The sequence below is a fragment of the Vicugna pacos genome, chromosome 4, assembly GCF_048564905.1.
Source record: "Vicugna pacos chromosome 4, VicPac4, whole genome shotgun sequence".
Lineage (NCBI taxonomy): Eukaryota > Metazoa > Chordata > Mammalia > Artiodactyla > Camelidae > Vicugna > Vicugna pacos.
The window spans coordinates 2,428,016-2,454,523 of record NC_132990.1 but is presented as its reverse complement, the minus strand read 5'-3'; the positions used below and the strand labels follow the sequence as shown (position 1 = coordinate 2,454,523).

At 50.0% G+C, this 26,508-nt stretch overlaps 1 protein-coding gene across 3 annotated transcripts in view; it reads left to right on the top strand.

Annotated features, from left to right (window-relative positions):
- Positions 1-7,427: 7,427 nt before the first annotated feature.
- Positions 7,428-26,508, top strand: part of BICD2 (BICD cargo adaptor 2) — a 54,222-nt gene continuing 35,141 nt past the window's right edge. Inside the window, exons 1-2 of one of the 3 annotated variants that reach the window (XM_072959110.1) lie at positions 7,429-7,560; positions 7,591-7,916. In XM_072959110.1, coding sequence (XP_072815211.1) covers positions 7,677-7,916 — 240 coding nt within the window. In that variant the 5' untranslated portion in view covers positions 7,429-7,560; positions 7,591-7,676. Of the gene's footprint in view, positions 7,917-26,508 lie in introns of all 3 variants that reach the window. The other 2 variants (XM_006209220.4, XM_015243566.3) reach the window with 2 other exon arrangements.

Sequence of the window (26,508 nt, the reverse complement as noted above, 5' to 3'; positions counted from 1 at the left end):
CCAGGTTCTGTCTGTGGGCCACCACCGGTTAATCCAGCAGGAACGTTGCTGCCATTGTGGACTAATATTCTGAGCGCAATAAGGATACGTGTTTTGTATCCAAAAATGCCAGGTCCTCATAGTATTGTTAGATGAGCAGTGGTCACATGTATACATTCTTCAGTCTGAGTATGCCATGAAGCCTCCCATCGTCTTTTCTGTTCACAGTGGACCTGTTTCCCAGGGGAATCTGAACCCACCACGTGACTACCACTGCTTTAACACCGTCAGGAACCCACTGGTTTTTCCTGTTCTGTCTAGCAGCTTTCCATCCAGGGAAAGGATGGTATGTACTTGTGCACTGAACACTGTTATGTCGGGTGTGCCGCTGCTGTATTTTGTCCATGAAAACCAGGGACCTCTCCAAGCATTCGATTGTTAAGGTTTGTAGTTACACAGTAATCAGTCTGCTGGAAGCCAAATGCCACATGGCCTGAAGGCCTGGTAAGGAGTAATCTCCAAAAGTTCCTTCACTGGTGATATTCTCTGTAGTAGACACAACCTGAGAAGGAGGAGTTAAGATACCGGCGCATCCCTGGAATTCCACTGAGCCATCGAGAATCGATCCTGTTCACCAATGTATCACGTGGCCATGATGTCCTCCTGCGGGATGTCAACTGGGCTTACAGACTGCCACGTGACCTTGTCAGGTTCCTAGAGCAAACATACAGGTTCACCCTCCTGGACATCTGGTATACTTGTGCTAAGCGACACTATCGTTCTTTTGGACTGAGATTACCTCGAGGCACCAAGGTAATGTTGGATTTCCCTTGTTGCATAACCTTTGATGTGTTTATTTCTTTGCGCTCAACTACTAGTTCACCTTCTATCTGTCATTGGTTTCAACCCAAACTTTTCCACCACTACACTGGCCCAAACTGAGCAGCAATATTAGCCTAGCAAGTGCCTCTCCTTCAGTTCACTTCCTTTCATAGAGGGATGGGTTACACAGGTACAGAATTACCAATTCTCTATTAAATCACTGCTCTGAGGATGCTACGTAACATGACGTGTCCACTTAACAAGGTATCTCTTTGCTTAGGTGGGTCATAAAGGGTGTTCCTATGACTTGGCAGTTGAAATGGGTACGACATCTTCTTTTCAGTCCCTTTATGGTACTTTGAACATTTGCATCTGCTACAAGGTGAGCAAAGGCCAGTCCAGAGTCAGTGTCTATTCCTGTCAGGACTCATTTATACCCCCTGGGACCCCTGGCAGTGGTCTCATACTGTCTACTTTGCAGCTGCATGTGGGGTCTCCAAAGGGCATCGACACAGCTGGCTTTAATGTGCCCCTTTGATTCCCAGCGTAATTTCATGGGGCCATGTGCTACATGAACATCCTTTAATGGTCCATTTTCCGGCCATCATGGCTGATGTACTGAATGTGACCCTGGGCTCACCATCTTACTTAGTTTTCCATGGCCCTTCTGCCAGGCTGTATGGCAAGGCCATTGGCCTCTGCCCACCAGTCAGTAAAAGCCACACTGAAAGGCTCTTATCACCTGTTTTTTAAAATTATTTCATCACAGCAAGAAAACAGCATGAAATTCAACACACTGAGTTGATTTGTTCTTCAACTAGAGTTTTTCCATTACTCAATTGCAGTGCACTGACCTTCAAACCAAGATGTTGTCCGTCCACCTTGGTGCTGCCATTTGTAAACCAAATGGCTCTTTATTAGTCAATAGAGAGTTGCAGCTACTCATGGTTCCAAAGCTGCCCTACAGGGAAAAAAGGCCACCTGCACATGAATATTATGAGTACTTCTTTGCATTCTCTCATAACACGTTCCTGTATAAACCATTTCCGTATTATTATGGAATGCTTCTGGCCACTGCCTTCTTTATCAGAGTGTGTCTCTAATACCACACAACATACTGTGGGTATTTCTACTTTCAGTCCAAAAATTCCTATGATCACCACTGGGTGGCACTCATGTGCTTTTGCCAAGAGCTCCAGTCTGTGTAAACGCTCCAGCAAGCAAGCAATTCTCCTTTTCCAGGGGTCACGCAGGGTTATTGTACAGAGTTTGTAGGTACCAGGACTCCGACTGCTAATATGGCATTATTTAAAGTGGTCATGTCTTTGTCCACCAGATATCCAATACTGTTTCTTTCTTTCTTTTTAATAGACTTTATTCTTTTAGAGCTGTTTCAGGTTCACAACAGAATTGAGCAGAAAATACAGAGGTCATACATAGCCCTCCCCACCCACACCTAGGAGCAACTTGCTTTTCTTCTCAAGCCTTTGAGATGCATGTTCCTGGAGAAAACCAGGAACGCTTATCTCACTATCTTTAGAAAATGCAAATTTCGAGAAAGGGGGTAAATAATTTGGAACTTGTCAAGGACGGATGGAAATCATGTGTCTTTTCCATAAATATTAATAAAACGTGTTAGGCCATCTAGACATGTGACTTTTATTTATTCCATCTGCTGGAAACCCATTTTGAATCCAATCTCTTGTCATTGAAGAGTCTTACATTATTGGACATGACTCATGGCAAATGGGAACTATGCGATCTCTGTGTTTGTGTGTTTGTATGTATCTATATGTGTGTGATAGATATGTGGCTTTGCCAAAATTAATCTGTAAAAGAGCACTAGTTAATTGGCTAAAGGAAATTAAGTGCTTATGTAAATAGAAATATAAACATAAGTGGCCAGAGTGAATTTCAGGTTCATGTGATCTGGAAAATATTCAGTACTGAATTGATATCTGATATTGAAGCTAGCTTAAGCTTGTTGGTTTGATTAATACAGACATGTCTTTAGAGTCATCAATGGTAAGTATAATACTCCTGCTGTACCTAGGAGGGAAAGTAAAACTAAAGCTACTAAATGTAAGGGAAACATTTCAGGGTGCCAGAAAGTAAGATCTGTGTTTTCAGTAAAAGAAGGTATGAGGAATGGAATTGCATTTTGTTAAGGGAAAAGAAAGCAGATTTTGTCCTAAAGCTGTTGTTTCTGAAAGGAAAAGAAAATAAGGGGCAAAATAATATAAATACAGAAAATTGTGGGAGGTTTGTGGAAGACAAACCCTGAGGCATCTTGGAGAAATAGCAAATTATCTAGGATTATCTGGTATGTTAAGTGTAGTCAGTCATAATTCCAGTAATTGTGACCAAGCTTCTTTGCTGATTACATTGCAATCTGGTATTTAACCACACCTTCTTAAGTCTTTTGTCATTTATGGAGAGTTACTGTTGGACTCTGGTGCTGTTGCAAAAGGGCTTCATCTTCAAGAATAGTCACAAGAAGGCTATGGAAGCAGTTACAACACTTCCACATCAAGATTATGACTGTACGAGGATTCCAGCCATGTCACCATCTGTCCTGTCCCTGGGCCCCCTAGCTCAGGCATCCAGAGATGTTTACTCCAGTCAACGCCCTTACTCAGTCCTGAAGCAGCTACAGAAGACTGGTCCTTGTCCCTCTGCTCCCCGAAAGAATATGGGAGTCAGATCTCTAAGGAGGGAATGAGACAGGAGGGAAGGGGTCAGGGCATAACCATTGAAGGAATGACACAGCAGTTGAGGACAGGACAAACAGGTTAGAACCGAGATGGGTAAGATGTGACTTCCAGTAGACCTTGGGACTCATGGCACACTCACAAGCACCGGGGCAGTTCCTCGGCTGACCATACAAGGTCAAAAAATGGGCAGGGGGCCTGACTCCCGGAAATCCCTGCCCCTTCTGCAATGTAATTGGAATAATCCTCCTTCTCATTAGCATATGAAATACCAAGCCTATAAAACCTAACAACGCCACAAAAAAAGAACACATTGTACATCTACTTTAATTATTAAAGAAAAGAGCACATTGACCAGAAGTGAGGAATATCCATGTTAAAAATAAGGATTAAACGCGTCTCTGCCCGGGGACGCCAATGCGGGTACTCCTTTGATGGTAAGACTCCCTCCCCAGGTGACAAGGCCATACTGACTTGCTGTGTACGTGGTCTTTTTTTTTTTTTTTGACACCTTAAAGAAATGTACACCTGTTTCATGTTCTTTGTTCTGATAAGATATGAAATTGTGCTTAAAACCCATGCTTCTCTGGAGCAGTTTCTCATAATAATCTGGGAAGCTGGCTTCTGGGTCAGAGTCCCCAGTTTGGCTCAAGTAAAATTCATCTATTCTTATTATTGATTATTTTTTGTTTATTTTCATTGACAGACCCCCGCCCCCCAGGGAGCTCCCTCACCCCTCCTGCCATGGGAGGACACAGCGAAGGAAGAGGAAGCGGGCTCCCACCAGACACTGAATCTGCCAGCATCGTAAACTTGGACTTCCAGCCCCCTGAGAAATAAATGTCTGTTGCTTATAAGCCTCCTGATCATGGTGTTGCTACAGCAGCTTGAAAGTACTTAAAGAAGGGGTTATGAGCAGAGGGGGTGTGATCTGCTCCGGGTCTAAGGATCCTTCCGCTGCTGTGAGAGAAAAGATAGGGTGAGGGGTTTGGCGGAAAGCGACAATAGTCTGGGTGGGAGGTGATGGGGCTCGAGCCACAGAGGAGGTAGTCGGGAGGGCAGGAGGCCAAGGCTAGGAGGTCTGTCGTTTGCTAGTTACAAGTCTGATGACAGGTGTACGAAGTCAAAGGTGATACTGAGGATTTTGCCCTGAGCCTGTCTTCTCATTTGTAAAACACAGTTCCCACCTCCTGGGGTGTTGTGAGGACGCACCGAGGGGACACAGGGCAGGTGCCCGGCAGTGCTGGAGGCCCAGCTGCAGCCCAGCAAAAGCGGCCCTGCTTCTCTTGTCCCTGCCAGTCCCCTATCCAAGCACCCTGACCAGCCAATTCCTGTGCATCCTTTGGGTCTCCACTCAGTTTCACCTCCTCAGGGAATCCTTTCCTGATGCCTATCTCCCAACACTGTCACCCACCATGACTCCCCCAGTGGCAGGCCCTCTGTCCCCAGCACCTGGAAGAGTCCTAGCCTGTCGCCTTCCACCACCACCCTGTCTCCAAGTTCCAAGCTCTGTGGTCAATGCCTGTACCAGATTCCCACAGCCTTCCCCCTTGTCTCCTCAGGCCAGCCCCATCTGAAGGCCTGGAGTCGGGTGGGATTTCGGAGTTTGGCCAGCTTGGGTCAGAAGGGGCCACCAATTCTCAGAGCATCAGTCCTTCCTCTTATGTTAACTTCACTCAAACAAGGCAGTGTCTTTTCCGTTCTTTTCCCTAGGATCTCTCCCCCTTAGATTGAATGGTGTGCCCAGGCCTGAAGGTTACCCAAAATCTGGGACTCTCAGTGCTAAAACCAGGACAGACAGACAGGTTGATTTGGCATCCTACTCCTACTGTTGTTGAATGCCCTAGAAATTAGTTTTTAATTTGACAAGTAAAATTATGACATATTCTCCTCATATAAATAAAACATTAAACCACTAAGAGGAATCAAGGCTCCTCGGAGAAACAGCTGACTGCAGGTTTGGGACACAGAGAGTACGTGATTCTGGGACAACTTCACCAGAAAGCAAGAAAATGGTCAAAAGTTTTGACATGTTGAAAGGACACAGAGATAACGGAGCTCCCACTGGCCAAATCTGCCACATTTGAGCATCTAAGTGAATAAGGAGAGTAATGGATTGTAACTCATTAAGTAAAATAAGAATCTACAGACCATACACTAATGAACGAAATATCTTCCCTATAGTACAAAGCTAGTAAATGGAGAAAGAACTATGCAAATAGAAAAGAAATAGTACACTAATCATTCATGTAGGCAAGAAATACCAATGAAAACTAGTGGGTTAAAAGTTTGAGGAGCTCATACAACTCAATATCAAAAAAACACAAAAAACCAAAAACCCCTCATTTAAAAAATGGGCTGAAGACCTACATAGATATTTTTCCAAGGAAGACATTTGGATGGCTAACAGGCACATGAAAAGATGCTCAACATTGCTAATTATCAACTAAATGCAAATCAGAACCACAATGAGATATCACCTCACAACTAACAGAATGGCTATCATCATAAAGACCACAAATGACAAATGTTGGAGAGGGTTTGGAGAAAAGGGAACCCTTGTACACTGTTGGTGGGAATGTAAGTTGGTGCAGCCACTATGGAAAACAGTATGGAGATTCCTCAAAAAACTAAAAACAGAACCCACCGTATGATCCAGCAATTCCACTCCTGGGTATATATCCAGAGAAAACAAAAATCCTAATTCAAAACAATACATGCACCCCAATGTTCATAGCAGCATTATTTACAATAGCCAAGACATGAAAACAACTTAAACGTCCATCAACAGCTGGATGGATAATGATGATGTGGTATACATACACAATGGACTCAGTCAGAAAAAAAACACGAAATTTTGCCATTTGCAACAACATGGGTGGACCTTCAGCATATCATGCTTAGTGAAATAATACAGAGAAAGACAAATGTGTGTTATTATCTTTATGTGGACTTAAAAAAAATAAATAAAACAAACTAGTGAATATAACAAAACAGAAAGACTCACAGATACAGAGAACAAACTAGTGGTTCCAGTGCGGAGAAACAGAGGTAGGGGCAAGTTAGGGGTAAGCGATTAATAGGTACATACTACTATGTATAAAAAGTTAAGCTACAAGGATATATTGTACAGCACAGAGAACGTCACCAATATTTTATAACTGTAAGTGGAATATATCTTTAAAAACTGTGAATCACTATGTTGTACACTTGAAATTCATACAATATTATAAATCAAGTACGCCCCAATAAAAATTTTAAAAGCTTGAGGAGTGACGGGATATTTGCAGTCTCAACTGTCTTCTCACAGGATAGTAGTAACAAAGAATACCCAGCAGCACCCAAGCCATGTGATCAGAACCAGCTCGTGATACTGATGTCAAAGCGCATAACCTAATCTAACCATGGGGATGCACTGAAGTCTACGTCTGGCATTTGGCATTTACTTGGGGCGAAGGCGCCTCTTTTCGCTAGCGATTTGACTATTTCCCCCAGGGGACAGGTCCTGGGCTGGCCGCGCCAGTATGAACCCTCAGGTTCCGGTCCCCATCGCCACACGGCCCGCAGTCCCCACAGTGCTCCAGGCGGTTCGGATCGGAGTCCTGCTCCACCCACCCCCTGCCCAGCGAAGGTCGCGTCCTCCTAGGCGACCCCGCGTCCCCCAGACCGCTGCCTCGCAGGACCGAGGAGGACACCAGAAAACACCAGGGTTTCCGGCTCTGCGACGGAGGCTGCGTGGGCCAATCCCGGCCGGGAGCGGGCGGGCGTGGGGCACGACGGGCCTCGTAGTCGGCGCGCAAGGACTACGATCCCCACAACGCACCGCGCAGCCGTGGCGGAAGCTACGGCATTCGGAGGGGCCGCCTAACGCGGGGCTCAAGGCCAATCAAGGGCTAGAGAAGACGGGCGCGGGGCGCTACGGGCCTTGTAGTTACCGCCGGCGGGACTGTGGCCCCCACAGTGCCCCGCGCGGTAGCAAACTCAGTGCGGCTGCGCGGCGGCGGTGGCGGCGGCGGCGGCGGCCGGGGAGCAGTCGGGCTAGGCGGCGGCGGCGGCGGCGGCGGCGGTGGAGACGGAGGCGGCGGCGGTGGAGACGGAGGCGGCGGCGGACGAGACCCCGGCCTGAGCCCCGGAGGGAGTGGCGCGACCCCAGCCGTGGCCACCATGTCCGCGCCGTCCGAGGAAGAGGAGTACGCGAGGCTGGTGATGGAGGCGCAGCCGGAATGGTTGCGCGCGGAGGTGAAGCGGCTGTCGCACGAGCTGGCCGAGACCACGCGTGAGAAGATCCAGGCGGCCGAGTACGGGCTGGCAGTGCTTGAGGAGAAGCACCAACTCAAACTGCAATTCGAGGAGCTCGAGGTGGACTACGAGGCCATCCGCGGCGAGATGGAGCAGCTCAAGGAGGTAAAGGGCAAGGGCGGCCGGCGCCACACCCTCTCGTTACGGGTCCCGACTCCCGACCCTCGACCCGGACCTCTCACTCGGGCCGGACTGACCCCGGCACCGACTCCAGAGCTGGCTGCTGACTGGGACCAAGGCGACCCCCGAGCTGGTCTCCAACTCAGGCCAAATGACCCCTGACCCCAGGCCGAGTCGACCCCCGAGCCGACCCCTGACCCCAGGCTGGCCATGCCAGCACCGGGACTTGCAGGGTCAGTGTGCTTGGCCGGCCGGGAGGCGGCGCTGCGGTGGGCGGCTGGCCCCAGGAGTGGTGGGCAGTGTGCGTTCTAGAAACCCTGGTGTTCTCGGCAAGGTCTGCGGTGTGGCCAGCCTGTCTGTCCCTGATGGCAGGTCTTTCTCGGGCACGGTGGGTTGGCGTTCTCTGCAGTGTTTGGCTTCCCGGGGTGGGGGGAGTTGGGGGCACTGGGATGGATGCAAGTGACCGACTGGGAAAGACCAAATCTGGGTCTTCATCATCTTCAGGCACATCACTTCCCGTCTCTGGGCGCAGCTGCCTTCAGCGGTTTCAGCGTCCTCCGTATAGGCCCCGAGGCCGGGAAAGGGCCAAGTCGGGGGCTTGCCTTGCATGTGGCCATTGCAGCTGGCCAGGGTACCCCACTATCCCTCCCCATGTCTAGGGACATTCAGCTCCTGACCACCCCACTGGTTACTTCTCTGGGGTACAGTGCTTCTCTTGTCCGCTTCCTGTCCTGGCTGCCCTCCCAGGCCCTTCCCTGCAATTGGCTTGTAGGTCTGTGGGTGTTTGTCGTGGATGAAGTCTTGTGTCTTCTATGTGATTAACACTCCGGGATAAGGAGGTTGGATCCCCAGGCTGCCAGAAAGCCTTGTGGTGAGAGAGCTAGGCAGTCCTTCACTGAAGTGGTTCTCTTGGGTGATTTAAACATCATCTTTCTCAGTCCTCCCTGACTGCCTTGTTGTGGGGTGGGCAGGAAGAAGTTGTTTTCTGGGTGGAAAACCCAGGTTTGGACCCAGGCCTTGCACCTTGCTGGTGATGTGGCTGTAGTCAGGGGCCTTAGCTTCTTCCTCTGCAACATTCTACCCAGAGAAGGTTGGTCTGAGGTGTATTTGAAAAGGCTGAGCAAGGTGTCAGGCATCTAACCTGTCAGTTTTTGTGATAGTCTGCCCCATCCCCACTTGACTTCTCCTTGTCCAGGTGGGCTCTTGGCCTTTGGTCTCAGGATCCACTATGCTGCTTCCTGTATGCTCCACTTCCCAGCATCCTGCTCCCAGTGGCCTCAGGCAGGTGCCTGGACTGTTCAGAGGCTCCATGCCTCACTGGGGAGACCGGTCAGATCCCCTTTGAGAGTGGGAGGAATTAATACATGAAGGTACTTAAGTCTGTGCTTGGTGGAGTGGGTGCTCTGATAGTACCAGAAAAAAACTGATAGGGTCTGGGGCAGGTGGGGGTGGGGAGCTCATTCAGTCTGAGGACGTGTATTTGTCAGCACATATTGGTGCTTCCTCCGAGCCAGGCTCAGCTGGCACTAGATCTACAAGAGAGGTGTTATGTGGTCCCTCCAGCAAGGGCCTCATCTTGAGGGGGCAGGGAAATGCGCTGGCGATGGAGGGAGGCCAAGGGGGCTGTGAGAACACGGAGTGGGAGCACCCTCCGCTCACCCCCTCTGCAGCTCAGGTGGGCTGGCCTTCCCCACCCCTCCCTTCCGAGTGCGTGGTGAGCCCCTGCTGGCAGCATGCACAGTCGCCTTCTGTGTTCACAAGCTGGAATTTGTGTCTGCTGTAAAAGCCGACTAGAGGGGACGGTGGCAGACAGAACTACCCCCTGCTTAAGGACCTTCCAGTTGTCAGCTCTGTCCTATCACAAGCATTTGGCCAATGCAGGAACCTTGGCTCAGATTTGTGAGGTGTGTTTGGAGGGTGGGTCCTCGGGGGAACCGGGAAGAAGGTGCACCAGTCTCCGCAGGTGTCCCTCAGGTGCCTGCTTGCTTAGTTTGCTGTTACGTCCTGGCTCCCACACGCACTGGCCACGTGGCCTCGGACGCATTGCCACCCTGTCCTGAACTTCAGTTTCCCTTACTGTAGCTGGGATAAGAAGAGTTCAGCTGGAAGTTGACAGGAGCTAGAGGAAGGTGCATCAGAGCCTCGTCAGATGTTGCCAGAAAACTTGGGCCAGTTCACCCACACCCATGTCAGCACAGGCTGTTTGTCAACCTGTCTAATTTTATCTAATGTCATACTTGGAAGTATTAACTCTTAAAAATCAAGATTTAAGGAAGTAATATCTGTTGGACTTTTAATTTTTTTTCACCTATAGAGACATGAACCATCATCATTCTTTTAAAGCACTTTCTTGAACTAAAGGATGTTCAGTTACTAACAAATGACATTACAAATAGAGGTGCCTGTAATCCTGCCCAGCATTTGTAGATAATACTGCCTTTGAGGGAAGGAGGCTGGCTGGCATGTCCCAGGTCACTGGGTTTGTGACCAGGCCCAAGGAGGGTCTCATGCAGGGCCAGTGGGCAGTGGTGCTGGCCCTGAGGCCTTTCTCACTTGATGAGTGTGTGTATCCTTGTCCGTGTCCGTGTCCCACTGACACCGAGGTGTGTGTGCCGGGGATACCCATTGGCCCATTGTACCTAGCCATTTTGCTAGTGATTGAGCATGGCTTAATAAAGGACCCATCTGTCCCAAGTCCTGCTGTGTCCCTGCTCCACCATAGTGGGGAAGAGAATCAAACAGACTTCGGTCCGCCTCGTGGTGTTTCCTGTCCTGAGTAGCCATGGACCATCTCTCTCTGTATCTTCAGCTGCAGTTTCACGAGGGCTGGTGTGCTGGGCTGAAAGTTCCTGCCTGCAGGGCTGGGTCAGGTATTGTGAATGGGTGGTCCTTGTAGGTGGGGAGTGTGAAGGCTGGAGAGAATGCCCCAGGCCAGTGGCGGGGGTCCTGGTGCAGTTGGAGCCCCACCCTCACCCAGCTCCCAGAACAGGAAGGCGAAGTCTGGATGCCCTTGCTGTCTTCTGTGCCACCTCAAGATCCTGTCTGTGAAGTATGCTTACGTCCTGGGGAAGGTACTGGTGGCATTTGGTGAGCTGCAGCCTGTCACAAGCTAGGACTAGTCCCCATTACATAGTAAGTGCTTATTCAGTAAGTATCTGTTGGCTGGTGTCGCCAGCTCCTTTCCTCTACCTCACCCAGGCCTGGATCCCCTCCCTGCTGCCCCTGTCATCACCTCATCTCTGTCCCTTGTTCTGGCGAGGTCTGGAGTGGCTCCACTAGGTCTCCTAGAGGATGGCCTGGGGCTCCTGGCCTGGCTCAGCCTGCACTGCCCTGCCATCCCTCCCTCTTCCTGATCTTGGATCTTGGGAGCTCCACCTGCCCTTCAAGTCCTGGACACTTTTTGCAGCCTCTTCTGCCAGTCCTCTGGACTTGCCTGAGCCCAGCTGCTAACACCCGGTATTCCTCCCGTCCTGCCACTCAGGGCTGTGGCAGAGCTGATGGGAGCCACTGCTCTCTCTTCTTGCTCCCACCTTCCTTCCATCCTTCTTGTAATCTCCTTTCTCAGAGGATGGGGAACCCAAGGTAGAGATGGGCGTGAGTGACTGAGGAAAGCCCAGTGACTCAGACCAAGTTGGCAGTGGTCTTTGGGCACCAGGCTCCTGCCTGAGGCTCTGTGAGAAGTCACGGCTGGGAGCTGGCTCATAGAGGAGGGAGGTGTGAGCGCTGCTCCTGCCAAAGCCTCCCTGCTCCCCGCCGCCTCCTTCCGTCCTCACACCCACCTTGGCGTCGCTACCCTGTCATGTCTGTTGCACAGCTAGGGAAGCTGAGGCAGAGAAAAGCTGAGTTTCACTCAAGGCTCTGAGCCTAGGCAGCCTCTCCCCAAGAGGACAGGCACCTGCTTAGGAGGGGGACATGATGAGAGACCTCTGAGCAGAGCTCAGCCTCCTCGAGTGTTTACTTTGGAGAACAGGACAAGTCCTGATTTGGGCCAACCCTGTGAGGATTCTACTTGTCTGATAACACCCTAGAACTTGGAGCAGAGAGCCACTGGGGGCTGGGTGGCTCTCGGAGACCTCAGGCCCTTTCGGGGCCAGCTGTGGGTGGTCTGTCAGCATGAAGAGGCCTGACTTGAGGGGGAATTTAGGCTCCAGGGAATCCTGGAGGTGCTGAGGTGGGCCTGGTCCCAGGGGCCTGCCAGCTGGAAGGGGCAGCTGTCGACATCGAAAGGCGATGACTTCACAGGCCACTGTGGTTGCACTGCTGGGCACTTCCCTTTCCTGCAGAGCTTGTGTCTGGCAGAGTGTTGTGAAGCAATCTTAATGGCTCTTCACTTTTGAAAACTGCCAAAACTCTTGTGTCACCTGGGATTCTGTCTTCCTGCAGGGCTTGGGGGGCGAGCAGCCATGCACCTCCGCATCCCCGTGGTACGGCTTTGGGTCCATGGCTGGCGTGCGGTGCAGGGGCTGCTTGTCCACAGCTGGTGCAGGGAGGCGGCCAGGCCTGAGAGTGGCGTTGTCCGGGGCTGTGGTTTCCCCACTCCGGCTCCAAGGGAGCAGCTGGACCCTGCCCGGGCCCCTGGGAACTGTGTGGCCCTGGAGGAATGGCTTTTCCCGGAATCAGGCCAGCGTACCTGGGACATGTAGGCAGGTAGTGGCTGAGGCTCCCTGCGTTTGTGCAGCTGCCTCAGAGCTGTGGCCAGGTGGACACAGACTCCTGCTGGGCCTTCCCACTTCAGGGTCCTCAGCCCCTTCCTGTGAGGGAAGAGATCAGTTTACCCTTGTCAGTTTGGGGCAGCCACCCCTCAGTCAGACCTGCTTCTCCATATCCATACACTGGATAAAGCACCACTATGCACATTGAAGGTAAAGAAGAATTTGGTTTCCTCTTAGACAGTGAAGTGAAGGTGACTAGCGGGCAGGGGCTGGCCAGCACCCTCCGCGGCCCCAGATCCCACATTGTCTAGGGTTTGGAGTGTGGCCTCTCGAGCTGTCCCCCAGAGCTGGAGAGGGCCCAGTGTGGCTGCCTAGCTGCTGTCCTGGGCATCAATGCCTTCCATCCCTGGCTGGCTCTTCCATGGGAGGTGGACTGGCAGACAGGGCTGTAGGGGCAGGGTGGGTCTCGAGTAGGAACCCATGTGATGGAATGGGTAGTAGCAGGCTCAGGCAGGTTATGGCATCAAGGAAGGGTGGGCCCTGACTTCTCTTTTAGAGTTTGATATGTTTAAAAAATTGTGTGTTTACTTTAGGAACACCAAAAAGTAGAAATGAGCATGTCTGTGTAGGGATTATGACGTATGTATGGGGAACAACTGGATATTTCTACTTGCCAGCTCTTTTCTTCCTTTGTATGTATGTGAGATACGTGCGAAACCATAAAAATTAGAAAGTGCTTTGAGCATCTGTAACAGTTGTTTTTAAAAAAACGCAGAGTTTGGTGTTACCGTCTGAGTTGCAGAAAAGGAGGTCTAATTCAAGTGGACAAAGACATGGAGGTTTCCATGGGCGTGGAAGGTGCTGGTCACTTGCAATCTGTTGTTGTATCATGTGAAAGAATTGTTGTGGTTTAAGTTTTATGAATTTGCTTTAAGGCGGTTTTTCTGCATTGTTCCCCTTCTAAAGAGCCTCCGTCTTTAAGGGGATGTTTTAGGCATAACCAGAGTAGAGAGGATAGCATGGTTGGCTGCGTGTCTTCCTGCCCACTTTGACAGCTCCAGCTTTGGCGGCCTCTGTTATGTGCCTCACTTCTTCCGTAAGTATGTTGGCGTGTTGTGCTGAGAAAATAAGAACTCTTTTATAAAACATAACCACAGATCAATTTTTACACCTACCACAATTAACCGTGATTCCTTAACGTCTTCTCCTACCCGGTCAGCATTTGGATTTCCCTATTTGGCTCATAGTCCCTTTACAGTTGCTCTGTTTGCATTGGGAGCCAAGCAGGGTTCACTTGGGGTACCTGGTTGAGGGCCCCACTGCATTCCAGAGCCTCGTGTGGCTGTCCTGAGGCTGCCCGTCCTGCCTCCCCAGGCGACCTGGAGCGGCTCTCCTTGGCCCTGTGCAGGCCAGGCACCCCTACTCTTGTCTTCTCTTTCCCTTTTCTTTTTAAAGAAATTTGCAGGAGTGCTGTTTTCAGCTGACGCCTGGCTTGGCCCTTGCACTGCTGGGTCCTTGTTGCCTATGCAGGTTATCTGTTAGACGAGTCTTTACTGTGCCTACTCTGCCCACTGAGGCTCATGGTCACCCGTCAAGTGTGTCCTAACTGATGTTGACAGGTGCCCAGCTCTCTGAACCAATAGGGAGGAGCTCTCTTTGTTCTAGTCCCATAGGTGGCGGTGCTGGGGCTCAGAGTGAGGGCTGACATCCCACACTGTGTGCTGGCAAGGCTTGATGTGATCATGAACAGTCTCCTCTTTGGGCCTCGGTTTCCTTGTTTCAGGCCAGCGCATCCCTGAAGCCCTGGCAGTGGACCAGCTGGTCCCTGAAGCCTGGCGATGGACCGTCTCCCTCAGTGATGGTGTCAGGGCAGGCCCGGGACCCCACTCTTCAGGCTCCTGCGGTCCCCTGGGTGCTCTCCTCCCGCCTTCACCCTCACACCCTGCCCCCAGTGCTCTGCAGGGGTTCAGACTTGTCCACCAGCCTGAGAGATCCCCTCAGTGTTGTAGAGCTGTGACCCAGGGCAGTCGGAGGGGATACAGGCCCCTGGAAGGTGCTGCGCCGGGTGGGCTGTCTACAGTCTCAGACCTGAAGCTGTGCCTCATGTCACCCATTGACTAGTGCAGAGGCTGGGACTGCACATCTTCAACCCAGTTAGGCGAGGGCAGACTGCCTCAGCAGCTTACAAGCAAGTCTGTGTCCCTGTCAGCACTTAGTGTCATCTGGCTTGGTCACTGTGGCCAGCGTGGCGAGGGAGGAAGGGTGTCTCAGAGGGTTTGGTTTGTTTCCTTTGGGAGCAGTCAGTTCTGCCACGACGCTCGTTTTGAGAACGCAGATACGTTCCCGAGGGATTGCTGTATGAGTATAATGAGAGTTTAGCGTTTGCTTATGTGCAGTTTCGTCCTTAGAAAACACCAGGTGAGCACAGAACCTGCACTCAGTGACCCACTGCGTCTGGTGGGACTTTCCGTCATTTCAGAAGGCTTGCCTCCCCCCACTGGAGACTTCCTGCCCGCGGGCGAGGAAACCTTGGGGCTTCCTCAAGATCAAGTGCTATGTTTGGTGTAGCATTTATGTGTTTTTAAACTACCTAACACTTGTTAATCTGTGCTGCCTTTTTTTTTTCCATTAATTTAAAAAAATAAACTACTTTAGATCTCTCAGCCGAGGTATTTGTCAGTCATCTCCACTTCAAGGTGCTCTTCTGCCCTTTCCAAACTGTGTGCAGCCACCACCTAAGCGGGGGGAGGGGGTCATGCTCACCTCCTTGAGGGGGAGCATCTACATACATTATTTGGAATTTTTCTGCATGGAAGACTTGTCTCTCACCAACTTGTTTATTCATCCACTCATTTATATTGGTATGGACCCATGGATATTTATTTTATATTTGGTTTATGATTCAGTACTGCTTTATTTTGTTGCTCAGCTTGTTCCAGCTTTGGCCCCTGGCAGCTCTTTCATTTGGCTTCTATGCCCCTTCAACAAACCCATCATTGTGACTGTTTCCTTCCTTCCTTCCTTCCTTCCTTCCTTCCCTCCCTCCCTCCCTCCCTTCCTTCCTTCCTTCCTCTTTACTTTCCAGTGCTACAGGGTTCTCCAGATTCATCCTGTTTTTTCTCTGCCCCAGTCCTAGAATCAGCCTTCCCCGAGGAGCCCTGGTTCCTTTTATTGGAGAGTGGTATTAGAAGCCAAGATCTGGATGCTGGATGTTTATTGCTGCTGGAGTGCCACTGCTTCTGTTGGAAGTCAACAGAGCCAGAAGATAGATGTGTGCACACTGGCCCACGCATTCACACATCTATAAACATTTCTAGATGTAGCCACCTGTATGTATAGTAAGCTGAACATGAATTCATACTGGATGTTCCAGCTCTGATCTGTCACCATGTAGATCGTTCCCAGCAACTCCCCGTTGCTGTTCTGTAACCGTCCTCCAGTGGTAAGACCCCTGGCTCCCCCATCCCTCTCACAGTTCCATAATCGTCCCATTCCAACACACATGCAGTAGTGTCTTAACTGTTGACCTGTACCCCCTTGGGAAATAATTGGTTGACCAGAGTATAGTGCTTATATGCAGTTCTTTTTGACTTTTGTCTTTTATATTCCACTGATTTCCAAATACGTCATTTAAGCAAGCACCTTATTTGCTAATCCCCTTCAGTGAGGTGGTTTCATCCATCTGTAATGCAGTTAGATTGTTTTGTCCATTCCACGTTCCATCCAAGGATCCTCTGACCTCCTAATTTTTTTTTTAATTTTCATACATTAATGTTCACTCTTCGTGCTGTAAAGGTTTGTGGGTTTTGACCCAGATGCATAGTGTTATTTACCTACCATTATAGTCTCATGCAGAATTGTTTCACTACACTAAAAAAAGTCCCTTGTGCTTCACTTATTCAACACCCGCCCCCCACCCCGCAAAAGGAACCCCTGGCAACCACTGATCTTGTGTTTTCTCCATAATTTTGCCTTTTCCAGAATGCTGCATAATTGGAATCATGCAGTTTGTAGCCTTTTCAGATTGATTTCTTTCACTTAACAGTATGCATTTAAGATTCGTTCATGACTTTTCATGGCCTGTTAGCTTGTTTTTTTTTTTCAATCAGAATAATATTTCATTGTTTGGATGTACCACAGTTTGTTTACCCATTGAAACTAGGTATCTTGGTTGCTTCCAGTTCGGGGTGATTATTAATGAAGCTGCTGTAAAACAGTGCAGGTTTTGTGTGGACATCAGTTTCAATTCCTTTAGGTAAACACAAGAGAGTGTGCACTTGCTGGATCGTAGGATAAGAGTATGTTTAGTTTTTTTAAGAAACTGCCTGTCTTGCAAAGTGGCAGCACCATTCTGTATTCCAGCCAACAATAAATGAGAGTTCCTGTTGCTCCATATCCTCACCAGCATTTGGCATTGGCAGTGTTTTGGGTTTTAGCTATGCTAGTTGGTACATGGGACATTTCCGTGTTCTCATTTGCATTTCTGCACTGACATACGTATAGAACATCTTTTCACATAATTTGTCTGCTGTCTGTATATCTTTGGTGTCTGTTCTGATCTTTTGCTCATTTTAAAATTGAATTGTTTGTTTTCTTATTGTCGAGTTTTAAGAGTTCTTTATCTATTTTGGATACAAGTCCTACTTTGCAAATAATTTCTCCCAGTCTGTGGCTTGTCTTCATTCTCTTAACAGTGTCTTTTACAGAGCAGAGTTTATACTTTTAATGCCATTTTGCTTTCATGTTAAGACCGCCAGCACCAAACCCAGTGTCACGTAGATTCTTTTCCTATGTTTTTATCTAGAAGTTTTCTAGGTTTGCATTTTTCACTTAGATCTATGGTTCATTTCAAGGTGATTTTTCTGAGAGGTGTGTGTTCTGTGTCCGATTCATTTTTTTGCATGTGGATATACAGCTGTTCCAGCACCATTTATTAAAGAGACTGTACTTTCTTTATGAAATTGTTTATGCTCCCTTTGGCAGAGATCAGTTGACTCCATGTGTGTTGGTCTACTCTTGGGAACTCGGCCCATTGATTTATGCAGTTAATCATTTTCGCAATACCCTGCTCTCTTGAGTGTGTGTTACTGATTTTATTAGGTTTCTCTTTTTTATGTGTTAATGGTGAGTCTTTCCTTTTAAGCCCTGTGGTTTTTGTTGTGTGACTTGGCTTGCCTGACTGGGGTCTGCTGGCCCAAGTGTTTCAGCCCTGGGTTAGCAGTGTTGGTCCTAGTCATTATCAATCAATATAGTCCTTTTTTTTTTTAATCTTGAGAAAAAGTGATAGAATGCACATGGTTAAAAAGAAAAATCACTAGCACAGTTGGTTAGACTTTTGATAGAAGAGGAGTATGATACTTCTCTGTCTTTGTGTACCTCTTTTTAAGGTGGTCCAAGGGACCTTCCACTTGGGCAGCTCAGTCAGGGTTGACTTTGCGCCCGGGAAACCGCCTGGAGAGCTGCTGAACTTCCTAGCTGTTTTCATTTGGCCCAGGCAGCAGTCAGGGAAAGGGTGTGGACCAAGCCACTGCTCAGACGTGGGATTGAGCCTCACTTGGATGTTTACTAGCTGCTTGCCCCACAGGCAGAGGCCAGCTGCTAAGTCCTTCTGGAAGTGTGACAGATGCATCCGCATTTGGGTTTCAGGTGCCTTCCCTGGCATTTCAGGTGCTCACCACCCTCTGGGAGCCCCTTTCCGGCCTGCCAGGCCCCTACGTCTGGCCCCTCCGCTGGTGCTCGGGCCAGACTCCATCCCGGAGACGCCTGCCCAGCCTTTCTGCATGCCTGCCCCTCCTCTTCGCCACCGTTGTGTCCAGGTCTGCAGGAACCCACAGTGTGTTTATGGTCGGTGTGGGCAGTGCTCCACATGCCAGGCTGGCCAAGTCTGCACCTTCCACAGATGCTCCTTGCCACGCGCACCTCTTTTTCCTCATGCTCTCTCAGCGTCAGTGTCTCACATGCACTGTGGGATGCCTTTTGTGTCTGTACTGGGTGAAGTCTGGAACACACCCCTGTTTTCATGATCCACAGGAGCCTATGAGACTTTGGAGTGGGAGCGTGCCTGGGCCAAAGATGCAGGGCGGAGGGTCAGGTCCTGACATGGCACTTTCTTGGGCTGTGGTTTGCACAGTGGCTGCTGCAACTTGAAGCGGTGTTGGTACTGCTGTGATTGGGCTGAGAAATGGCCCCAGGCAGCCCACAGGAGGATGAGTCAGGAGCACTGGGCAGTGGGCCCTCCCGCCCAGGCTGTGATGGAGTGAACCTTCCTTGTGCTTGTGTGTGCACATGTGTGTTCACATGCATGTCACAAACAGAGAAAGGATCCCCGCAGGACTCATTTCTCTGGGTGACCCTTGATGCGTGCAGGGTAGAAGGGCGAGGCTGGGAGACCAGATACTTGGCTTCAGTACACGGTCCCAGCTGCCCACCCTGAGCCTCAGTTTACCTCTTTTCATGGGCAGTACAGTGCGGTTCCTTGGGGTCCCTCGTGGCAGGTGATAATGCACCAGTCCCTCAGGGCACCTAGAACTTAACCCTGCCAGGGTGACTGTGACGGAACACCAGACATGGGGAACACTTGGCCCCCAAAACCTTTTTTCTCACCCTGGCTTCAGCAGCTGACAGGCCCATCCACCTTCCAGAGCCTCTCAGGACAGATGTGAGCGTTGAATCATCATTGCAACCCACGCCAGTGGTTCCATAGGCTCTACTCTTAATCCCAGAGCTGCAGACCTCTGGGTCCTTCCAGGGACAGGGCCTCACTCACAGAGCCTCCGGCCATTTGTTGACTGTGAGGCTTGCTGGATGGCCCTTCCTACATGGGACCAGTAACTTGAGGAAACGTGTTGAGATTAGAGATGAAGTGAGAAACCCCAGTCCACTCTCCTGGTGTTTCCCGCCTGGTATATAGTCCAGGCTCCTCTGCCCACCTAATGTCTTCTGAGGCTTGGGACAGATGGGAGCTGGACAGCTGCCCCGACTGCAGCCATTGAATGGAGGTTTGTGTCAGGCAGCCAGCTGCCACGGAAGACAAGGGCCTGTCCCCAGGCCCCAGGACTGGCCTCTGTGTCCCTGGGCAGAGGAGCCAGGGTCCGTGGAGATTGCCGCCAGCTCCAGGCAGGGCTCAGCTGGCCAGAAGCCTGTCTGCTAACACTGAGGCAATTAGGGTGTAATCTTCTCTAAATGGCACCCGAATCTGGCTAAATCCCTCCTGCCCAAGAGTGGATTCCCAGTTTTCTAAAAGCAGCTTAGTGTTTGGACGCTGCCCAGGGCAGCTGGGGTTTGTGGCTGGGTGATGGGACGGATGTGGGGGGTGGGGGTGATCCCTGTGCAGGCACCAGCCCTTGGGTCCAGTTCTTCTGACCCCTATAGCCAGTGTGCACGTGGTCTGATGGGAAACTGAGGCTGGAAGCCACACAACAGGAAGGGCAGGCCAGTGGAGGAGAGGTGTCACACACGTGCCCCTCCTGGGCCTCTGGAGGAGATCTCGGACCGGGGTGGGCCCTCAGCATGCTGCTGCTCTGGTGGGTGAGGCTTGTCTGCTGGGCTGGGTGTGTGCTGGTGTTCCTGCTCCCAGTTCCCGGGAGGAGCCCCCATTCCCAGGAGGCTGCTGCTTCTCCTGCTGGGGGATCTGTGCAGCCTTCCTGAGCTCCTCCCTGCCCTCCTGCCAAGTGAGACTGTCGGGGCTCCTTGGGGTCCAGCTCCACCCTCACCCTACCCTTCCCCAGCACAACCTGCCCTTCCCGAGAAATCCCAGCTCTGGGAACTACTTCGCTGCAAAGGAGGAAAGGGGTTTTGGAGTGCACTCGGGGAGATCATCTGACCTCACTGAGCCTTGGTTTGCTCACCTGTGACAAGGGAGTTATAAATTTCTACTTTGTGTGACTGTTGTGAAGATCAAATGAGATTCAAACCCACCTCTGCCTCCTTTGGGTGGTAGCCAGATCTTCCCAGACTGCCTCCAAAAATGCCTCGGGGCCTGGGGCCACACCTGCCACCACTGGTCTCATTATACGCCCTATGAGCAAGGGACGAGGAAGTGGGTCTGGGGTAGGTGCTTCTTGGAGTGGAAGGTGGGTTGGAGCGGATGGGAAGAGGGAGCTGAAGGTGATAAGCTGAGGTCATGGAGGGCGTGGGGTGGGGGGGTCCTTTTGGGTAGGGAGCAGGTCTGTTTCTGGTTTCTCAGATGACTTGGAATCTAGTGGAAGCTCACGCAGAACCAGTGTGGTGTATTGAATTTCCTACGTGCCAGGGTCACCTGGGAGCTTTATGAAATTCCAGAGCATCAACCACACCCAGAAGGATCAAATCAGTTTCAGGGTGGGACATGGGCTTCAGGAGGGTTCATGCTTCTGGTGAGTCTGGGAAACCCATCTTGTCACTGGAGCTTATGCAAGAGACCTGAACCCTCCCTGCCCACATGGGTGGAGTGTCAGTCTGCACTTACCTGCATGGTTACAGAATTTATCCCCATCTCTCCACCCCAGTGCGCAGTGGGCTCCCAGGGATGCCCTTGGCTACGTCCCCGTGCTGGTGGCAGGGCCTGCCTCTGTCACTGCTTCCTAAGACCGGGTCAGGGAATTCTGTAGGGAAGGTGGAAGGTCCCAGGGTTAGCCCCTTGCACTTCCTCTGCCTGTCCCCTGCCGTCCCTGAGGCCGACTGCCCTGAGTTGTACCCCACCCCATCACCCCCAACCCCTGGCTCTGAGATGTGGCCCGATGGAGATCCAGCAGGGATGTCGCAGGGTCGGTCGCCTCTGGCCAGCCCTGCAGAAGGCTCTGTCTTTGTATGGGAGCTTGGGCGGGCCCACCACCCCCGGGGTTTCCCTTCCTGGAAGCTGCTCCTCCTGGCCGGTTCAGTCTTGCCTACCTGCTGGAACTTGGGTGATCCTGTGAGACAGAGCTGGACTCTTTTGACGGCAGACGACATTGTTTGGGTCCACCTGTGACAGGTACTTCTGGAGCCACAACTCTAGCTGCTGCCCCGATGATTTTATCTGTAATCAGCTCCCATTTTAAAGTTGGGGCATAATTTACCTAGTACAAGGCACAGAGTTGTTTGCACTCCTGTGGTTGCCCTGAGTGAGGGTCATCCTCACATGCCTTCCAGCCCGCCCCATCCGAGATGGCCATGCCGGCCCTCGGCTGCAGGAGTGACGAGGTTCTGTTCTAGACTCGCATGTTGATGGGCTGCACCCAGGTGGCCCTTTTGTCTGGCTTCTCTGAAAGACGTCAGGGCTGTGAGGGTTGATGGTTGGCTTTCTCTCTGAGCAGCCTGGTGCCTGAGTCCTGTGCCTGAGTCACCAACAACTCCCCGTGGAGGATGTCAGGGTCACTTGTGTCTAGCTCTCAGCACAGCCACCACAAACACCCACGTGCGAGGCTCTGTGTGGACCTGCACTCTCATGTTCCTCAGTGGTGCACATGAACAGAGCCCACCTCCCCTTGTCCAGGACAGACACGCACAGCCACCCACCCTGGTCCCCTGGCAAAAAGGCCAGCTCCTCTGTGAGCTGTGCCAGGAGGGAGATAATCTCCGTAAGTCGTGTGCAGTAGGACCAGGGACCAGCATGACCAGTGTCAGCCAGATCGGGGGATTAACCAGCACTGCCCCAGTAAGCTGGAACATTCCAGATTCCAGGCTTGAGACTCGGAGACCGGGAAGGGCTGGCTGGCTGGCTGGCAGGTGGGCCTGCCCCTGGGAAGGGACGTTTCTTTCTGGCTTCTAGTGTGATTGTTCGGTGCAGGCAGCTGAACAGCAGAGTCTTGGGTCCAGGTGCTGGTTCTGCTGTCTGGCCTGTTACGCCTCTTTCCTGCCTTTTCTGTCAGTCCCACCTGAGAAACCGTATGGAGTTGCTTGTTCTCAGAGTTCAGTTTCTCACCTGTGAAAGGAGATCCGTCCTGTGAGAGAGCTTGATGGGCGCATGTTGGCCCAGACTGTGACGTGCACAGGCCTCTGGTTATCGCCTGCCCTCCTGGGCCTCTCCCAGCTATTTTTTCTCTTCACTGCACCCCATCAGAGCTGGAAGTGGGGCCCGGGGACAAGAGGGCAGAGCCAGCCCTGTCGAGCCCCACTGAGCAGGGCTGTGGGCTGGGCCTTGGAGCTGCTCTGTTTCTCAGAGCCGTTTCAGGGACATCTGTCCTGGACGCGTCCTCACTGATTACCAGCTCTAGCTCTGCTTACGCCCCCTCTCCCCTCGCCCCATCCCCTGTCCGTGCTGGTACTTTGTAGCTGTTGTAACTTGTTTCTCTCCAGTTGCCAGCAAGGCTTTGTGCTTGCGTGGGGTGATCGGAAGCATATGGTCCAGAGTGAGCCTGCAGTCCTTTTTTTTTTTTTTGTCCCATTTCCTGACTAGACCTTGCATTCTTTTTTCAGGTTTTTGTGGAAGTGCATTTATGGAAGGTCAGTCTCTCATTGTGTCTCTGATACCTTCTGTTTGATCAGTAATGAGTATTTGGTCTCCCGGGGGTATGTTCAGACCCGGGGTGCATTTGGTTTGGGTTTTGTTAACCTAGTAACTATAGCTACATACAGTAAAACCTACAGACTTTAAGTGCATGTGTGCACCATCCCTGGGCACGTTTGTGTCCTGCTTCCGGTTCTTTGTCATCACCAGGGGTGGTGGTAGCTGAGGTTCTGAGCATCTCACCTCTCCAGCGCTGTATATTTCAGATAACTACATCGTTTTTAATGGTTTGATTCTATTTCAGTATGCAGTTTCAGAAGTCATTTTGTTTGCTGCTTGAGATATAATTTATTTTCTATTTATTTATTTGTGATAGTTTTGATAATTGATTGATAATTTTGATAATTGTCATACCATACTCCTTTTACTAATTAAAACATTAGTTTCTATCGGAGTATAAGATAAACACAGAAACCACACAGATCTTAACTGTACGGCTTGATGTCCCCATGTAGCTCCACAGTTGGAGAAAGGAGCATGTTGTCAGCATCCCAGGGACGATTCTCTGATGTTTGTCCAGGCTTAATGGTTCAGGCTCTGCCCCACAAACTGATTTTGCCCACTTTCAGCTTACTATAGGCAGACCAGTGGCACTTGAATTTTGTGTGTTCACTCAGCATTTTGTATCTAGAGACACTGTTGCCTGAATTTGCAGATTGTTGGCACTCATCGCTGGTAGGGTTCCATGTGGACACGCCATGCTTTCTCACCCAGGTTTGGGCTGTCAGACTCCGTGCCTCTGTGAGGGTGCAACGTGGATAGCACCCAGGGTGGGAGCACTTCCCAGGATAGCTGCACCAGCAGCGTGGGCATTGCTGGCTCTCCCACCGGCACCGGCGTCGTCCACGTTAGATCTAGCCTTTTTGATCCGTGTCCTAGTCACCATCCTGATACTAGTGTGCACTTCCCTGTGGACCTTTCCTGTGTTGACTGGCTATTTCGAGACCCTCTTTTGTGAAGACCTTCACCAGTTTTTCTGTGGGGTATCTGCCTGTTCCTTTCTGATGTATCAGAGATCTTGATATATCCTGAACAGGGCTCCTCCTGTGCTTCAGCAATGGTTCTGACACTGATGCAGAAGGAGCCGGCATGAGGGGGTCAGGATGGCCCAGAGTGCTACCTGTGCCCCCGCCCCAGATAGCTGAGGCCTTTGTATGGCCTCAGCCTCTTGGACTCTTAGATTCTTCCTTTGTAAAGTAGAAACCAGAATTCTCCTGAGAACTTTGAAATAGGCATTAAGTGAAATAATAGGGTTAAGGAGAAATATAAAAGTGGGAGCTATTATTGTTACTAATACTAATTTTTTTTTAATGGAAGGAGACCTTACATCTACTTGGATGGCTAAAATCAAAAGACTGACAATAACAAGTGTTAATGAGGATGTGGAGCAATCAAAACCCACACTGGAATGGAAAATGGTGTGCTGCTTTCACAAACAGTCTGGCATTTCTTCAAAGTGTCCGGCATAGAGTTACCGTATATATGACCCATCTGTTTACTCCCACATACACACCAAGGGGATTGAAAACATGTATCCACACAAAAACTTGTATGTAAGTGCTCACAGCATTATTCATAACAATCCCAAAGTGGAAACAGCCCAAATGTCTATCAGCTGATGGATGAATGGGTAAACAAATGTGGTCCTTCCGTACAACAGTACAGTATTTAGCAATAAAAAGAAGTGGAGTGCTGGTGCACGCAACGTGGATGAACCTTGAAAGCATTAAGCTCAGTGAGAGAGGCCAGTCATAGAAGAACATATTGTGTGGTTCTCTTTTTATGAAATATCCTGACTAGGCAAATCCATAGAGACAGAAAGTACATTGGTGGTTTTTAGGGTTTGGGGGAGGGGAGCTGGGGGGTGACTGCTAATGGGGACTATGAAAATGTGGAATTAAATAGTGGCGATGGTCGTGAAAATCTACTGAAAATCACTGAATTCGATACATTAAATGGGTGAATGTTATGGTATGTGAATTATATCTTGAAATTTTTTTCATTGGAGAGAAGGGGAAGACTCTCTTCACTTGCTAAATCATCTGGATAAATTGCACTCTTAATCTCAGAGGGTTTAGAGCAGATTCCTTCAGCCTGTTATCTGTGGTGTCCCTGACATGTAACCTCCAAGTGACAGTTCATGCATCTTACCCTCCTGCTTGGGTTCAGCCCTTTTCATTACCATATTTATCATTTTCTTTGAATAATTCTTATGTTTCTGGTTAAATTAATATTCAAGGTTAGTATTTTTTTATGTCAAGATGATAAATGTGATTGCAGTTTTTAAAGAATGTTTTCCTAACCTAATTTAATTTGAGAGGATTGGAGATCTCTAAATGATCTTTTTGGAGGTATTTCTTAGTGTATTTTCTGGATAAAATCATCACCTGAGAACAATATGGGGTTAATTTATCCTTTCTTCTGTTTCTTTCTTCCAGTCTCTGTGAACTGTGGTGAAAGGTTATCTTGCCTCATCCTCTTAAGGAGTGACTCCAGCGCATGTCCATTATTTATTAGTGCACTCTGTTGTTAAGTTGGCTCTCGTTTTAAACCTGTCTAGATCGATTAGCTATAGGTGCTCTTTCTATGATATTAAGAAAGTTACCACATCCATTTTTCTAAAGCTTCAGTTGAAAGGCGAGTTGAAAGCATCTTAGAGCAGATGGCATTCTTATTTCCTTTTTAAATACTAGTTTGTGGCAGGAACATCGTTAGTTCACCTTCTGACACACTACATGGTTTACTTGCTATGCATCCCTGGCAGGTCCTGAATCAGTATTTTTAAATCGAGTTAAATTAGTGCCACTGGTTTTGTGTTCCTGGGGCAAGTGAATGATTCTCAAGGTGAACTATTGCTTCCGTTTGCTGAGGCCTCACCCAAGTTTTTGCATGCACAGTCAGCAGGAACCTCCCCCCACCCACTTTTTTTTTTTTTTTTTTTTGGTGGGGTGAGGTTATTTCTGTATCTTTAATGGCGGTACTGGAGATTGAACCCAGGACCTCGTGCATGCTACGCACACACTCTGCCACTGAGCTATGCCATCCCCCCTCCACACTTTTGAAGGGCGGATTTGTGGAGCTCCCGTATGAGTTACAGGGTGTCCACTGAGCCTGAGGTGACTGCCCCTCTCTCCATTCCCCCATCCTATCTCGTACTGCGAGTGGACATGGAAGTGGACAGAGAGGTTCTTGGGTTCCAGCCCTGGCCCTGCCACAGCGTTCAGAGTTCCCGGGAGCGTAGGCTGGGGAGTGGGTGAGAGGGGCAGGACTGGCCTGCAGCTCCGTGGTTTAGGGGCAGTGCTTTCAAGTGGATAAAATCATCACCAGGTTGAGAAGATACACTAACTTAGTGAGGTTTGCACTTTGTTTGTTTTGAGGTTTTGTTGTCGCTTCCCCTTTGTGAGTCTTTTGCCTCATTACTGTATTCAGTTTCTGTGTTTTTTTTATCCTTTATTTTTAG